Source organism: Larus michahellis, chromosome 6 (genome assembly GCF_964199755.1).
Source record: "Larus michahellis chromosome 6, bLarMic1.1, whole genome shotgun sequence".
Taxonomy (NCBI): domain Eukaryota; kingdom Metazoa; phylum Chordata; class Aves; order Charadriiformes; family Laridae; genus Larus; species Larus michahellis.
The window spans coordinates 5299736-5314317 of record NC_133901.1 but is presented as its reverse complement, the minus strand read 5'-3'; the positions used below and the strand labels follow the sequence as shown (position 1 = coordinate 5314317).

Genomic DNA, 14582 nt, shown 5'->3' with positions numbered 1-14582 from the left:
TCCGGGGAGACCTTCCAGTCCCTGAAGGGGCTACAGGAAAGCTGGGGAGGGGCTGTTTGCAAGGGCATGTAGGGATAGGACAAGGGGCAATGGTTTAAACTAGAGCAGGGCAGGTTTAGATGAGACATTAGGAAGAGGTTCTTTACACCGAGGGTGGTGAGACACTGGCCCAGGTTGCCCAGAGAGGGGGTGGAGGCCCCATCCCTGGAGATGTTCAAGGCCAGGCTGGATGAGGCTCTGAGCAACCTGATCTAGTTGAAGATGTCGCTGCTCACTGCAGGGGGTTGGACTAGATGGCCTTTAGAGGTCCCTTCCAACCCAACACATTCTATGATTCTATGAAATCCAACAGGGGTGGGTAAACCCACACAGGGCTTCCTAAACGACCCACCTTGCCGTCGCTGCCGCACACCACACCGCCGCCATCAAGGACCGAGGGGGACAGCCCGCCTGCCCTGAGGTCCCGGCCTCTCGCCAGCACCCTCTGAGGCGCCCTCAGCGCCCGGCCATCGCCCCGCTGCCTTTTTTCCACGCACAAGCCGCACACTTAGAACGGTAAATGTTTACCGATGGTGATTTCCGCGGCCCCAGGAGGGCCCTCGCCGCTCAGCTAACGACAGGCGCTCACCTCCCGCGCCCGGGGCCGTTTGACTTCCCTCAGTGACAGCGGGCGTGTGTGGAGGGAGGGACCAAACACAACGTATTTAACCATTGTCCTCAAAGCGGTCGTTTTTCCCTCAAACATGAGCCGCTCCCCGCCCGCCGTGGGGAAGGGCCCGTCCCGGCGGGAAACCGGCGGGCGCCGTGGCGCCTCCTCAGCGGGCGCCGAGCGGCCGGACCGGCTGGGAGCGGGGCTGGGCGGGCAGGGCAGGCCCGGCCCGGCCCCACCCGACCGGCTCGGCAGCCGAGCCCTGCCCTGCCCTTCCCCACCCCTCCCGGGTCCCCGTGCCATGGGGAGGGGCGGAGATGGCCGCCGCCTGAGGTGGTGGCGGCGGCGCGGGAGCCTGGGGAAGGTCCCCGCAGCACACGCCGAGGAGGAGCGCGGAGGGGCGGCGGCCGCGGCAGGTGGGTTCCCGGGCGAGGAGGGGCCGAACCGGGCGGGAACCCACCGCTCGCAGCCCGGGCGTCCCCTCAGAGCTCCCTCCCCGGCCGCCGCCTCTCGCAGCCCGGCGCGGGGCCGGGGCCCTGCGGAGGAGAGCAGCCCGCCGGGGCGGGGGGGCCGGGGGAGGCCGGCGGGGAGCCCCCGGGGCCGAGGGAGGTGGCGTCGGGGCGCGGGCACGGTCGGCTCCCTCAGCCCCGCCGCTGGTCTGTCCAAAGGCCTCACCTGGGCACAGGTGATTTTGCGTTATAATAACACCGGTGGGGTCTGAGCAATCGCTTGCATCGTATCAGCTTGTTTTGCGCGCTGGACTCCTCCTTTCTGCACGCACAAGCAGTATATGAAGAGAAAATACGCTTGGAAGGCTATTTTAAGCTGTACTGTAAAATGTATTTGGTTTTAGAGGATGAAATGTACAGATGACTAGTGAAGCAGCCCGGTAGGCTTGTAACCGAGATCAGTGGTAGCCAGTGGCTACATCTCAAGTTGGACCGCCAAGTGCTTCTGGCTGTTCCTCTCGTCCTGCTCTTCAGGAGGCACTAACTCAAACGTTACTAACTCTGCCGAGCCGGTAAGAAATGCGGGTGTCTTATTCAAATACAAGTGAATCGCTGTTAAGAGAGATCCTTAGAGGCAATTCCTTGTTACAGCTGCCTTGGCTTCTCAGCTTTTCTCTGCTGTTGCTGAAAATGCTGACACCGTCCTCCTTCTTTAGGAAAGAGAGAAGAAAGTATGTATGGCTTTTTCTAATATGTCTTGCTGACGTATACGAAGCCATCCTGTGTTCATTTTCCTTAGGAATTAATACAAGGAAAAGAGTTACAAGAAAACTTACAGAAGTCCAAGAGAAAAAACCAGCTGTTCTGAGGTGTCTGTTGTAACATTTACATTGTGAAAGGATGAACAAAAAAAGCCCAGTTAACTAATAAAGCATGTGTGCTTTGGAATGCCTCCGAGTTCCAGCATTTTAGAAGCTAAAAAGGATGAGTTGGGCTGACACTTTTTCTGCTTTCAGGAGAAAGCAGTCTCAATTCTCTATAGATTGTATGAGCATAATGAACCGTGAGGCCATACTATAACATCTCCTGTCTCCTATGATTTCTGTCCTATATGGTTATCTGATTTCTTCAAAATATGAAGGAGTTCTGAAACATCCATCCCTCTGCCCAACTGGACAGGAAGACCCTCGTGCTTCCTGAAGGAAAAAAACACAGCCAACCTTATTTCCTGAACTTTTCCTTAGGGAAGTAGCTAGTAAAGTAACTTAGGTCTATGTTGACTTTTTAACTCTCAAGAGAATGTAATTCAAGAAGATGAAATTTAGGTGCTTCTTGATAATGATATGTTAGTGAAGCTATTTACTCTTAGTTAAGGAGCCTGGAAAATTCAGACGTAAATTTGATAGCTGCTATGATGGAGAAGTAACTAATTGGTAGAGGTACCCAGAAATAAATTTTTACAAACCTTTTTTTTTCCTCTGCTTTTCAGATATGAAGCTCTGTGCCCTGTGATACTTTGCTGATACTCACCGTTGGAGGATGGCTGCTGTTCTCTGTGAAAATTGTTCTGGTCAGTACCACTACGCCCAGGTCAACCAACCTCTGGAAATCAGCTGCATGTTGCTCCTGATTATATTCGGAAAAGTGTTCCTTGATTTCTTCATGTTGCAAGTTAAGCAAAGAAATGTGAAAGTTAGTTTTATGGGAAACTTCTGTGTTTCACTGGCACTTCTCGATTTCACGCTGCTGATGAGTATACTGTTCATTTTTTATTTTGAGGACTTTGCACTCTGGGGTGTGCGATTTACAAAGTACCACGTTTGCCTATTCACTCAGATAACTTCTCTTATCTACGGCATTTTGCATTACCCGGTGTATGTTGTGGCTGGTCTGGATTATTACATGACTATAGCCCAAACCTCTCAATTTCCTAAAAGAGGTCAAAGATTACTGTATGTATTTGCTGTGGTTGTTATATGGATGTCAGGGTTTTTTTGTATTCTGAAAGTTCCCGCTATCTACGAAGGACTAGAAATTCAGAACCGTTTTTCTCCGTATCAGTGTCCTCTCTATGCCAGCGTGCAGAGCTACTCGGTCTCCTGTGCCATGGTGCTGCTCATAGGCACGGCTCTCGTGGCTTGTCGGAAGGAAGTTCTAACCATGCTGCTATCTGTCAGGGTCGTTTCCTTTGCCAGTCAGCCTGTTCTGATGTTCTCCTCTGTGTCTAACAACAGCACTTGCTTTAAGCGGCAGCTCCTGACCAGACTTCTCATCTGTTTTCTTGGCACTTGGGCACCTTTTGTTCTCCTTCAAATTATCATTTTGTTTCTCGGTGCTCGGATTCCAGCCTACATGGAGATGAACGTCCCCTGGCTGTACTTCATCAACAGCTTTCTCATCGCAGTAGCGTACTGGTGTCGATGTCATGATGTTGAATTGACAGAGGAGATGTGGTCTACAGATCCATTTGTCAGCTGGAAATTCTGCTTTATGCCACTTAACAATGAAAACACAGAGCCAGCTGATAAGCCAGGCACAGTAATTGTGATCTGTTAATGAGCTGCTGACTGAAAAAAATACAAATAAGTGCTGTGCGACAGAAACGTGTTCTCTGACGTTCTGTGACCGTGTCCTTACAGATAATACAAGGAAACATCTCCAGAGATACAACCAGTGGAAAAAAAGTCCAATGTCTACCAATACTGTAATAAATCCTGCACCAGTGTGGGGGACACACACTGCTGCACTGGGTTCCAGTAAGCACCTGCCAGTTCAGAGAATTTAATGTGAAAGTACGGGTTTAAGTAACGACCACTACTTACAAAAAACATGTTTTCAGTTACAGCTTATGTTTATGACTAGAATTTTACACTTGCTTTAAACAGAATGATCTCAGGTTTTATAGTACAAAATGCAATAAAGTCTTATTCAAAGCTGAAACCCTTTTATCAGTTGTGTACGTGCCTTAACCTACCATCAAAGGTTCAAACAACTTTTGTGATTATTTTTAAGTGTATTTTCTTGTTAAAGTGTGACTTTTTGTCAGTTTAATTTAAGTGTTGTCTGTTTATTGAGAAATATATTTTTTTTTCAGTTGGTGTAAAGCTCCAACTCCTACAGAAATATAAACTTTGTTTACGTAGTACAAAAATAGTGCAAGATGTGCAACTTCCACAACTACAGGAAAGGTTGTGATGTTTCATTACTTCTTTGCTACTGCTCCTCTAATGTATGTATGTACATATTAAAAGTTAAATAATTAGTCAGAGCAGTAAGCAACAAGGTTAGCTGCTATACATAAATACGTGCCCAAGGTTAAAGAATGGCTAAAATAAATCTTATGTGGAAGCCAAAATTACTTGAAAGTTAAAACAGTTAAATATGGAGTGGGAGTACTTCAGCAGGGGAAGAACTAGTCAGGCTTCTAGCAAAAATACTTTCTTAATTTTCAAGTTCTTGCAGGTTTATGAAGGTCTTGATTTAATTCTGTGGAAGAGGAATAAATGATACACAAGCAAAGCAGACAAATGGAAGTAGCATTTATTTCTGAAGCACTGAACTCACAATACAATGTTGTATTGAAATAGAAACTATATAAGTAAATGATGCTGCAGGTTGGTTAATCATTCACCCAGACCCACAGGGAACAATGATATCGCACAAGAATACTCATTAAGAAAAATCCGCAGATAACAAAAGGTGCAATTACAAGCAAGTTTAAGCAGCATAGTATAAGGTGCTTTGTTTCAGCATTTGTATGATGAATTTACTCATTAACAGACAGGTTAAAGAAATTTCACTTCTACAGATCATAACAAATGAGAGAATCTAAAATTCATTCACATGCTAATTGGTAATAGGAAAGTGCTTTTTAAAAAAGTGATTCACAAAGTGAAGACCGTATTTTTACATAGTTCACTGTGTGCTCTTCAACTGTAAAATTTAAATTTTGGGTTATCATTTACATTATTATAAATCAATTATAGACATAAATTTAATTGCAGAATTTAATGCTATGTGGGCTAAAGTTTTTTATAAAAGAATATTCCAGTATATCACTCCATAAGAATACACAATCACATCTCAATCATATATTATTCTTGCGTTTCTGCAATATGTCAAAGTCCGATTATCATTCCGATTTATTACTTCACCCCACGGAGTGCTTCTGTCACCTATAGTCTGTGGTAAATTTCTTTCATGTGTCAGTGATGTCATCAAAAGGACATGAGCGTTTTTAAGCAGTAGAAAATGATTTGGGGAAAATCTGTTAAAAAGGCCATCAAAAGGACAGTAAATGATCAAAAAATGAATTTTAAAACTAGTGCAATAAGAGGAGGCAATGCTTAGCAACAGAGTTGGAAGTGTTTGGCACCAGAAGTTATTTCATCCTTTATGCTGGAAAATGTATTTAGAGGAAATTCTATTTCCATGTTAAAAGTAGGAAAGCACGTGCAATGTTAACTTGAAAAACAACCTTAAGCAATCACTCCCCGCTCTCTCAAATTTTAATTGCTGTTATTTAGCGCTTGAGATGCTACAGGATAAACCACGTCTAAACACATTTTTTGACACAGCATTTCTTCAGGTTTTATATAAACTGGACACCCACTGAAACGGGGTTGACAAAATATTTACAAAACCTAATTCCATTTAAAAACCAACAAATATGTCAAATATAGCAATGCACCAGGCATTCCAGAAGATCATCAAATAACTAATCCCTGCAGTCTTGGCAGGCAAGGGAAAATTCCTAATTCAAAATTCATTTAACACCAGATGAAGGCAAAGTTATTTTCAAGAATATATATTTCAGATGGTTCTGTTTCGTGTGATTAGTCTCACCCTTCTGATTCATTAACATACACAGAACTGGAACTGCAAGAAGTTGGGTAAGGCTGCCGATGTATTTTGCTTATCAGTGTGGTTCAGCTTCTCAACCCGTAATTAAAGTTTACACAACCCCATCTATCCTGATGGGGCAGAATTCCCATCGTTGCTGCAGTGCTGATAAAGCCATTTTAAGTTTTTAAAAAATTTTATTTTTTTTACAGGGAAGCCACAACATGCAGCCGAAGCAAGTATTAACGTACTGTTGTTGCATCACTGTATTACTGTCAAACTCTTTCTTCCCTACTCTTTGGGGAAAAGTGCCAAAGAGCATGAAGCTTTAGGCTGTCGCTGCACCCACCAAATAGGCGTTATGCAGGTCCTCACACAGCATCCAACTCTGGCGTCTGACCCTGCCAACTAACTACTTTAAAATGCATTAACAGGAGCTCTCTTTGTAAGCCCACTTTTATCCTTGACTTTTTATGGAGGAGAGACCCATTGTGAGGCGGATCTTTACCCTGTTACCCACCCTCCTAACAACTAAGTTTTTCCCTTTGTGCATTTTCTCTTCTCGGGGAAGTCCCAACCCTGAACCTTGAGTCCAGCCACATAACCATAAACCATTAGTCCAGAACAGGACTCCAGTGTCACTGCCAGACAGAGAGAGAGACCCTGTGCCCTTAGGAAGGTGGTACTATCTGAAATAATAACAACTACGGACAAGCACTGCCGTATCTCCTCTGTACGTTACTTCTTGTGCTGTGCCAGCAACTAATGGCCTAATACCATTCAAATGCTTTACAGTCTTTAATTCTTAAAGGATTATTTGATATTAATGGTAACAGCGGCTGAAGTGTTAACCCTTTATGAGAAACTTCTCTACTTTCCTTTTATAAAGAATCCCTTAAAAATCAACATTGATTGTAATGAGATATTCTATGCGTTTCCAACTCTAAATAGAAGGATTTGGCACTCATTAATAAAACCCTTCATCCTTTACACAGCTTTTTCCTGATAAGTACTGGTTTGCTAACACCATAACGCAAAGACTACTTGAGAAGGAAGTTGGGTGTGCAGGGTATCTCATTGTTCTTTTAAACATTGACTTTGCAAAAAGCTGCCAGAGGATGGCAACAGCCTGACTGCTGATACACTGGCCAGGTAGTGGAGGACGACGCGAGTCTTCAAAAAACAGATAATTCCTCCTGAATCAATGATATCTGTTCTTCTAGCCTAATCCCGTAATCAGCAAGGATACCCCGATTTAGTAGCCATGAACAATACTATAGCCTTTCAACAGCCCCACGTAACAATACAGTGCTTTTTACATACAATTAAAATGCTCCTTAAGTGTTACATGTTGCACTTAAATTTATGATCACTATTCTATCAATGTACAATTGTGCTCAAATTATAATTCTTTCAGACGGAAAAATCTCTTTAGATCTCCTTTTTCTAGCTCCTTACTATACACAGTAATTTTGGGTTATTCAGCAGGAAGCTAATACATGCTGGAAGTTTAAAACTTTTTTACTCGAAATCTGTTTGTAACACTGACTCCCAGAACCGTGCTTCAAAAAAGTTAAATCAAAGGTTACAAGAGCTAGACTATAAGCTTACTACATACCTTCAATTATGAGCATATTCACGCCTTTGAATTGTGTTTTTTCCTTCCACTTCGCTATAAGAGATCGGTAAATAATATGCACGTCCTCCAAGTGTGTATAAGCTTCAATGTCGAGGTTCACAAACCTACACAGCAGTTTAGGATGGGGCCTCGAATACACATGGAAGTGCTGGCCATGAGACCCAGAGGACACGTAGGACACAAAAGGCTCCAGCCAACGCAGCCGACACTCAACAGGGCAGAAAGCACATTTAGACGTCTATACGGGGGAGGAAACGGCACGTGATAGAGCTCCTCCGAAGTTAGGAAGGTGGTAAAACCAAATCAGCCCCATTCATACGGATTAGGGTAATGTGTGCTGACCGCTTTTGTACTCGCTCTACGTCCAGGCGCTGACTGCATGGTCAGGCTCTCCATCATCTCAGACTACACAGGGGACAGCTTTTTGAAAAAGAAAGTAAACATCACATCTACAGAGCAGGCACTTATCTGTACCATAATTACCATCTCTTTTTTGAAATGTCACTATTTGCAAAGCCATCCAGTGGATGTAACTACACAGAACCAAAGGGGTCTAAGTAAGTCCTTATGACTCAAGGCAAATTCCTTTGAAATGAAACTTAATTTAGGCATAGCTTAAATGAACTAAGCATTAAATGAGTTTAAATGTCTTCCGTCACAATTATTTCCTGTCTGAAACTACAGCTCACTGTGCAAGACTGACTTAGAAATTAATGCACTATGAGCAATTATTAACACCTTATTTTAAAATTATGCATTTATAGCTCTGTTCATACCTGTTCCACTCAACATTCAACAGAAACAGTACATTTAAAACAAAAATATTTTAAAATGTTAGTTTCTTTTCATCTCTAATAACTAATTTGGGTGAACATTAAAAAAAGTATCCTAGATTGATTTGTTTGCAGAGTTGTTATTAGCAGCCTAGAACAATTGGTGAGTTAAAGTCTGGCTAGTGAGTGACAATTACATATCTAAATATCTCTATGCAATACTGGTAAGAAAATAACCCTGCAAGCTTTTATACACATGCTTAATTTTAATATGAATAGTCTCAATACAGATCAGAAGAACTACTCATGTTATAAATTATGTGGATGCCTAAATTATTTGCAGAACCAGGACTCACAGTGCAGCTGTCACTGAATTCTTTGATCACTTAGAGCTATACATTTGTCAACGTGTGAAAAATTTCTTAAGCTACTGAGCTGTAAGTCTCTGCATTGATATTGTGATACTGAAATGAGCGCAGTCACCTGAAACAGGCATTAGTTTTAACTGGTGTGCCAGGCAGGGATACACTACACCCAGCAAAGTCCCACTACAGGAACTTCCATGCAAACTACAGTTAAGAAATGGTTTTACACCTGAACGTTTCCTTACAGCTAAGATCAAGATAAAGAGGTGATCCAAAAAGCTATCGTAAACCTGCTCAAATACTTATTTTCATGCCATTTCTTTGCTCTTGCCGCTGCATCTGCGGTTATGATGGACTCCATCTGTTCTATCCAAAAGGCTGGATTCCCACTTGTGATTTGTCCAAAAAAGTTAGGGGAAAAAACCTGCTTTCACAGGAAAGAAATGGGGAAACGCATGCTTGCATTGACACAACCTCATTGACACAAGTCTAGCAGAGGTTTTACCCTCCATCAAGAACTTCATTTCTGGAAAAAAATATGATGGATTAATGGGTAGAGAATGGATTTGCAGCACAGTCTGTTTAAAACCCCTTCAAACATTCTCTGGTGATCCAAGCCAACCGACAGTTTAACTTGACAAGATGGTTATTTTTCACTCTCTATATAAGCAAGGTGATAAAGTCTTACAAATGGGCCAAACGTGAGGCAATAGGGGTTGGCTGGGAGAAGTCAGCAATTCATTGGCAACGCCTGTTTTTGAACAAGGAGCAGCCCAGAGCTCCCAGAGCTTTGTCAGTGGAGGGGGCCGAGCTTCCTCACTGCAGTTCTCTGTTTGTGCTGCAAAGCAGGGCTGCTGAGTGATACGGCCAGATTAAGCAGGGGAGTCTGCAGAACCATTTCAACCCATCAGGTGCATTTCTTCCCCCAAAAAGCAATGGAGCTGAGAAAAGCATTAACGAGAGTTATAATTCTATCTTGACATATTCAGCCCAGTGCTCTGCAAGAGGGTTTTGCCCCAAGCTAATGCTGCGGTTTGCATGAAGGAGTAGGGCAGGATGGAGACCACTGGAGAAAAAGGAAGGGAAAAAGCCATCCAACACATCTCCCTTTTGAGTTAAAATCTCTACAGCATCCTGTATTAGTTTCTATAGGAACTGAAATATTGCAGGGATTACTATGAGATGTAGCCCACAACAGCAGCAGTCTGAATACAGAATACAAAACCCAAAGAAATAAAGCTAACGAAACGGATTTCTTCTAGACACATCCAGTGGGAGCAAGTGTTAAAAAAATAGTCAATTAAAATCCACAATACTTCCTCTTTTGCTAGAGAGTCTTAGCTTAATTTGAGGGGGAAGCCATGGAAAATGGTACTATAAGCCTGGGAAAACCTCACTGATCTGAACAGAAACAAGCAACTGGTATGCAAAATGGTTCTGGAGAAATATTACTCCAAGAATTATATTGCTTTTTTGAGTAAATTCAAAAGCTTTGAAGTAGACTTTAGTTGCACTTGAAAGTTTTCCATCCTACTTTTACGCACAAGTGTAATTTTTTTCCAGCTGATTTTATTGACACAGCTATACTGGCAAACGCTCCAATCCACGAGCATTGCTATCGGGATAGGTTAGTATAGCGCTGTCTGCTTTTAAGTTCCTGCTTAATGCCAAAATCACTGAAGGAGAAAAAACTTTCAATATGCATAAGGCCCACATTCTTAGTTGCTGCATTCATGAATATTTAAAGTATAACTCACTCATCTGTGGTTCTCCCAAAACCACAGAAAATGTCGTGTACCAGAAGAACCAGAACAGACGTGCACGAATCAGGTCTGCTCTGAGCTCCTGGCATCTGTCAGTGATTACATCCGAGAGTCGTATATAAACACAAGCTGTAGAAGTTCTCCTGAAAGCTGTCTAATAAAGCAAAATTAAAACAACGGTGAAATTCTCATGCATGTAACAACACTGTGATTAACTGCAGGTCTAAATAAGACTCTTAACTCCACATTTTCAAATATGCCTTAAGCCATTATCAAATCACATTTACGTATACCTACTTTTTACATTGCCAAGGAACAGTACAATCAGAAGACAGATTAAAAATTAGCCAGTGAAATTTTTGTATAAAAATAATGAAACTTTAAGACAAAAGCCAAAGGATAAATATCTAAGATATCTTTAGTCTTCAATTAGCTCATCAAAACAGAACGCGTCCTTTAGAACATATGTTACAGATATGCTACACAGTGTATCTTACAGAAATGCTACAAATGGGAACCCCCTGTTTCCATCATTTGAATATCTTTCAAATGAACATTGCCAAACGTTGAACCTTCAACTAAGAAGTTTATTTGACAACAGTAACTGAAGACAGAAAAAACAAATTAGAAAGTGCTTAGCAACTTCCCTCCAAAATAAACCCAGACATCAATTAATTCTCTAAAGCCTTTGGTGCCATTTGGATAAGGGCTCTCACCACGTACTAGCACGTAACGGCAATGGGTTGTCTTAACTTGGAGCCTCCGTGGTTAATAAAAATATTAATAGCATCTGCTATAGTAAGCTCCAACAGTTGTAATTAAAACAATGATTGTAATTTTGATCTCTGGAAGATAATGGTAGAAAGTCTGTTAATAGAAGCAAAGCGATAGTCTAATTAAAGGAAAATGAAGCACAGATTTTTCTGTAATCCCAATTTACTCTTCAATGTCATCAGTTAAATAATACAGATATTAATCTACCTGTCATAAACCTTCCTTTCAGCCAGTGTATGTGCATTGACTCCTTTTCATCTAGGTCAGCAGTTCTCAAACTTTAGATCAGTTCCTCTTCTTTTCACAAATACTTTAGGGTCCCCCTGAATATCACCCTACACAATCATATATTATGCATTAATCTGCATAAAATACAAAATACATTATTTGTAGACACATACACATATTTAGTTCAAATATACACAACGAGTCTATCAGCACACATACCCTTCTTTTCCTGTACAAGAGCTTGGGGATCTAGGGCTGTACATAAGGGGAGTGGAGCTGCAAAAGGGAGGGAAGAGAAGGTACAAAATACATCCACGAACGTCCGTACACAGGTGATGGGGAAGAGAAGGCCAAGAAGGCGCTGCTGCCTCAGGGCCCGAGTAGCTTCTGAGTGTCAGTAACTGGGGAAATACATTATTTGTTCCCCACAGAGCGCGAGAGAGGGAAGACAGAGGAAGATACTAAACCCACCGCCTGGGTCTGCAGCATCCAGGTCAAAATCTCCTGCCAGAGGGACCAAGCAGGGTCCCTAGAGATTTCTCCCAGAGCTGCCTGTTGGTGGCACCCCACCTGCCCACCTGCAGCAGCAGCTGCTCCTACACCCAGCTCTGAAGGGACCTCCTCGAGCAACTCACCGTGCTCCTTCCTCAGACTACTGCAAGCCCAGCTCACGCTAGCCAGGGGACAAATAAAAGGTGCTTGAAAGCTTCCAGTGAGGCAATGGGAACGCACTACAGGGAAAAACAAGTTAGAAGAGGTATCAAGAACAAGAGCATCTGAGCTATGCTACCCCTTCTCTACCTCCAGTCTTTGAAGTAACTTGTCTCAACATGAGCTAGTTCTGGCTGCAGTTTCCAGCCCCTCCCGCCTAGGCATTTCGGAACCTGAACCCCGAGTCTTCCCAGACCTTTTCAGGATCCGCTCTGAACCCCCATTTGAGAACTGCTGGTCTAGTTTAACTAGCAGCATGTGAAACTACAAACCTAACGACTTAATGCCCTCTTAGTACATAGCAGCATACAAAGAGTAAAGTAACATGTGCTTCAGTTACCTCTGGCAAGAGTATCATGCCATTGCATTTCAGTAGCCTGACGATAAGGATTTTGCAGAGACATCTACATGGTTTATAACAGTATTTCCAGGCTTCAAGAAAATACTACAGTGGCAGAGATGAGGGTAAGCCTACGCAAGGAAAACCAGCTGCCAACCTACCCCCCTTGCAAACAATTTGCTCAAGACTAAAAGAAACTCAGAGAGCACAACTAAATGCATAGCATTTTACTGTTACTAGTGCTTCCACAGGGTCTGTGGACACTTCTGTTATTTCAGTTCAAAAACTGCTGTATGTGGGGAAAAAATTTTCAGAATACAGCAACACAATTGAAATGGTGTTTAGACTGGGGGGGGTGCTGGGGCGTTAAACTTATAAGATAAAGTACATGTTGGGGAATATTGTACCTATCACAGCATATTTTACTTCATGTTTTTCCATGAACTCCCACTTCAACTCAAAGCATTACTCAGGCTTTACCCCAAACCTGTCAATCGTTGGAAACTACAGAGGACTACCTGGTATAACCAAAGGAACATTTTTAAGTCTTTATGTGGGGAAAACCCCATATATTTAACAAAACATCACAGTAACACTCATGCCACAGTGAAGACGCTGGCATATTACTGTTGGTTCTGTCACTGAGAAACTGTTGTTTAAACCTTCATGTTCACCCCCTAGGATTCTTTCAACGAATTGATACGTGCACAGATTTTCAACGCAGGTCCAAGCTTAATATTCATTGCACTCATAAGGTGATCCTCCTTCAACAAGAGGAGAGCTTGTCCATCAATTTCTTGTGCTCTAAATTCATCCGCAATATCTTGACAACCTACAAGGCAACAGAAGAAAGAATTACTGGGTTAGAAACACGCATTCTTAGATGCAATGACTCTGTCCGCACTAGAGCTTTTCAGCTACACAATTTCCAGTGCTCATCCCTTTAGCTTGCAGAACCTAAGGTATATGGAAGAGTTCAATATTATGATGGGAACTTCCTAGATAATCTGAAAGTAATTTTCACTACAGCCTCTAATTACATGCTGTAATTATTGGAGAATTACTCATTGGAAATTTCAAGTCCTAGCAAAGGCAGCTTTCTCCTCTCATTAAGAGGAACAATCGCCATGATCTCACAGTTGGAAGAGACTGGCAAAATACCACTGAAATAGCAGTCAAGTAAGAACATAATTCAAGTGGGTTCTTTCCAGCAATGAAAAGATATGCATATTCCACTGCTAGGTACAATTCAGTGAGAAAATTCACTTAGCTACAATTTCCAAAAGGTGTATGTTATCACCACTGGGTTAAGTAAACAGAATTTTGATTTATGGGCTTTAGTATAACTGTCTCACAAAGACATTCATCATCAGTTACCTGAGTGAATATTCTATACACAGCAATAACTCACTTCACAAGTGCAACTTTAAACTAGTTGGATTTGTTTCTTTTTTTTAAATAATAAACTCTCTTTCTGAACATGAAATCACATGGTCTCAGGTTACTGAGGCCATACGAAAGAGGACTCTTCATGGCTTGGACTGTCCCAAGTAACTGAGGGCCCCTTTCCACTGAAGAACACTGTGGAAACAAAAGGTTCCTCAAAAGATGTTCTGGACATGTGTTAAGCAGAAGCAGTCGGTTATGCCTGGCTGTATGGCAGCACTGTTAGCTGGACAAATGTCTTCTGACAATGTGAATAAGAGCACTCATTGTCAGTTGTTTATTTGAAGCTTCTTTCCCCATAGCCATGTTTTTCATGGCTTTTATATATTTATGTTCTCAATCCAGTGGTCTCTCCATCTGCCTCAGAGCCTTTCAGACACATTTTAATTTGTGCTCCATCTTCCATTCCTGCTTTCAATTATTCATCGGTTAAGCCTATTTCTTGACATTTTTATATTTTCCCCTGTTCTAAAAGTATACTATTTCAGAGATATGAAAATAGTGTGAAAAACTCTTTTTCTACCTCAAATGAGAGCATTTCGTGTCCTCTTGTGCGTCCGGCTTTAATTTCTATAAAGAATAGCTAGTCTAATTTCCTGATGG

General features: G+C 42.3%; 2 protein-coding genes across 12 annotated transcripts in view; one reads left to right on the top strand and one right to left on the bottom strand.

Annotated features, from left to right (window-relative positions):
• The first annotated feature begins 774 nt into the window (after positions 1 to 774).
• Positions 775 to 3984, top strand: GPR160 (G protein-coupled receptor 160). 2 transcript variants are annotated; one of them, XM_074591062.1, is made up of 3 exons: positions 775 to 1065; positions 1503 to 1670; positions 2588 to 3984. In XM_074591062.1, the coding sequence occupies exon 3, from the start codon at positions 2638 to 2640 to the stop codon at positions 3652 to 3654; it is 1017 nt and encodes a 338-aa protein (XP_074447163.1). In that variant the 5' UTR covers positions 775 to 1065; positions 1503 to 1670; positions 2588 to 2637; the 3' UTR covers positions 3655 to 3984. The 2 variants fall into 2 exon arrangements, with proteins under 2 accessions (XP_074447163.1, XP_074447164.1); XM_074591063.1 differs by lacking the exon at positions 1503 to 1670.
• Positions 3985 to 4621: 637 nt separating this feature from the next.
• PHC3 (polyhomeotic homolog 3) overlaps positions 4622 to 14582 on the bottom strand; it is a 38869-nt gene continuing 28908 nt past the window's right edge. For all 10 annotated transcript variants that reach the window (XR_012587521.1, XR_012587522.1, XM_074591051.1 and 7 more), the window contains one exon: positions 4622 to 13365. Coding sequence is in view for 8 of the 10 variants with exons in the window: in XM_074591051.1 (XP_074447152.1) it covers positions 13211 to 13365 (155 nt within the window). In the remaining 2 variants the exon portion in view is untranslated. The remainder of the gene's footprint in view (positions 13366 to 14582) is intronic.

Excerpts from the sequence above, each read along its gene's own strand:
- GPR160 (XM_074591063.1), top strand. The coding sequence starts at position 2,638 with ATGGCTGCTGTTCTCTGTGAAAATTGTTCTGGTCAGTACCACTACGCC.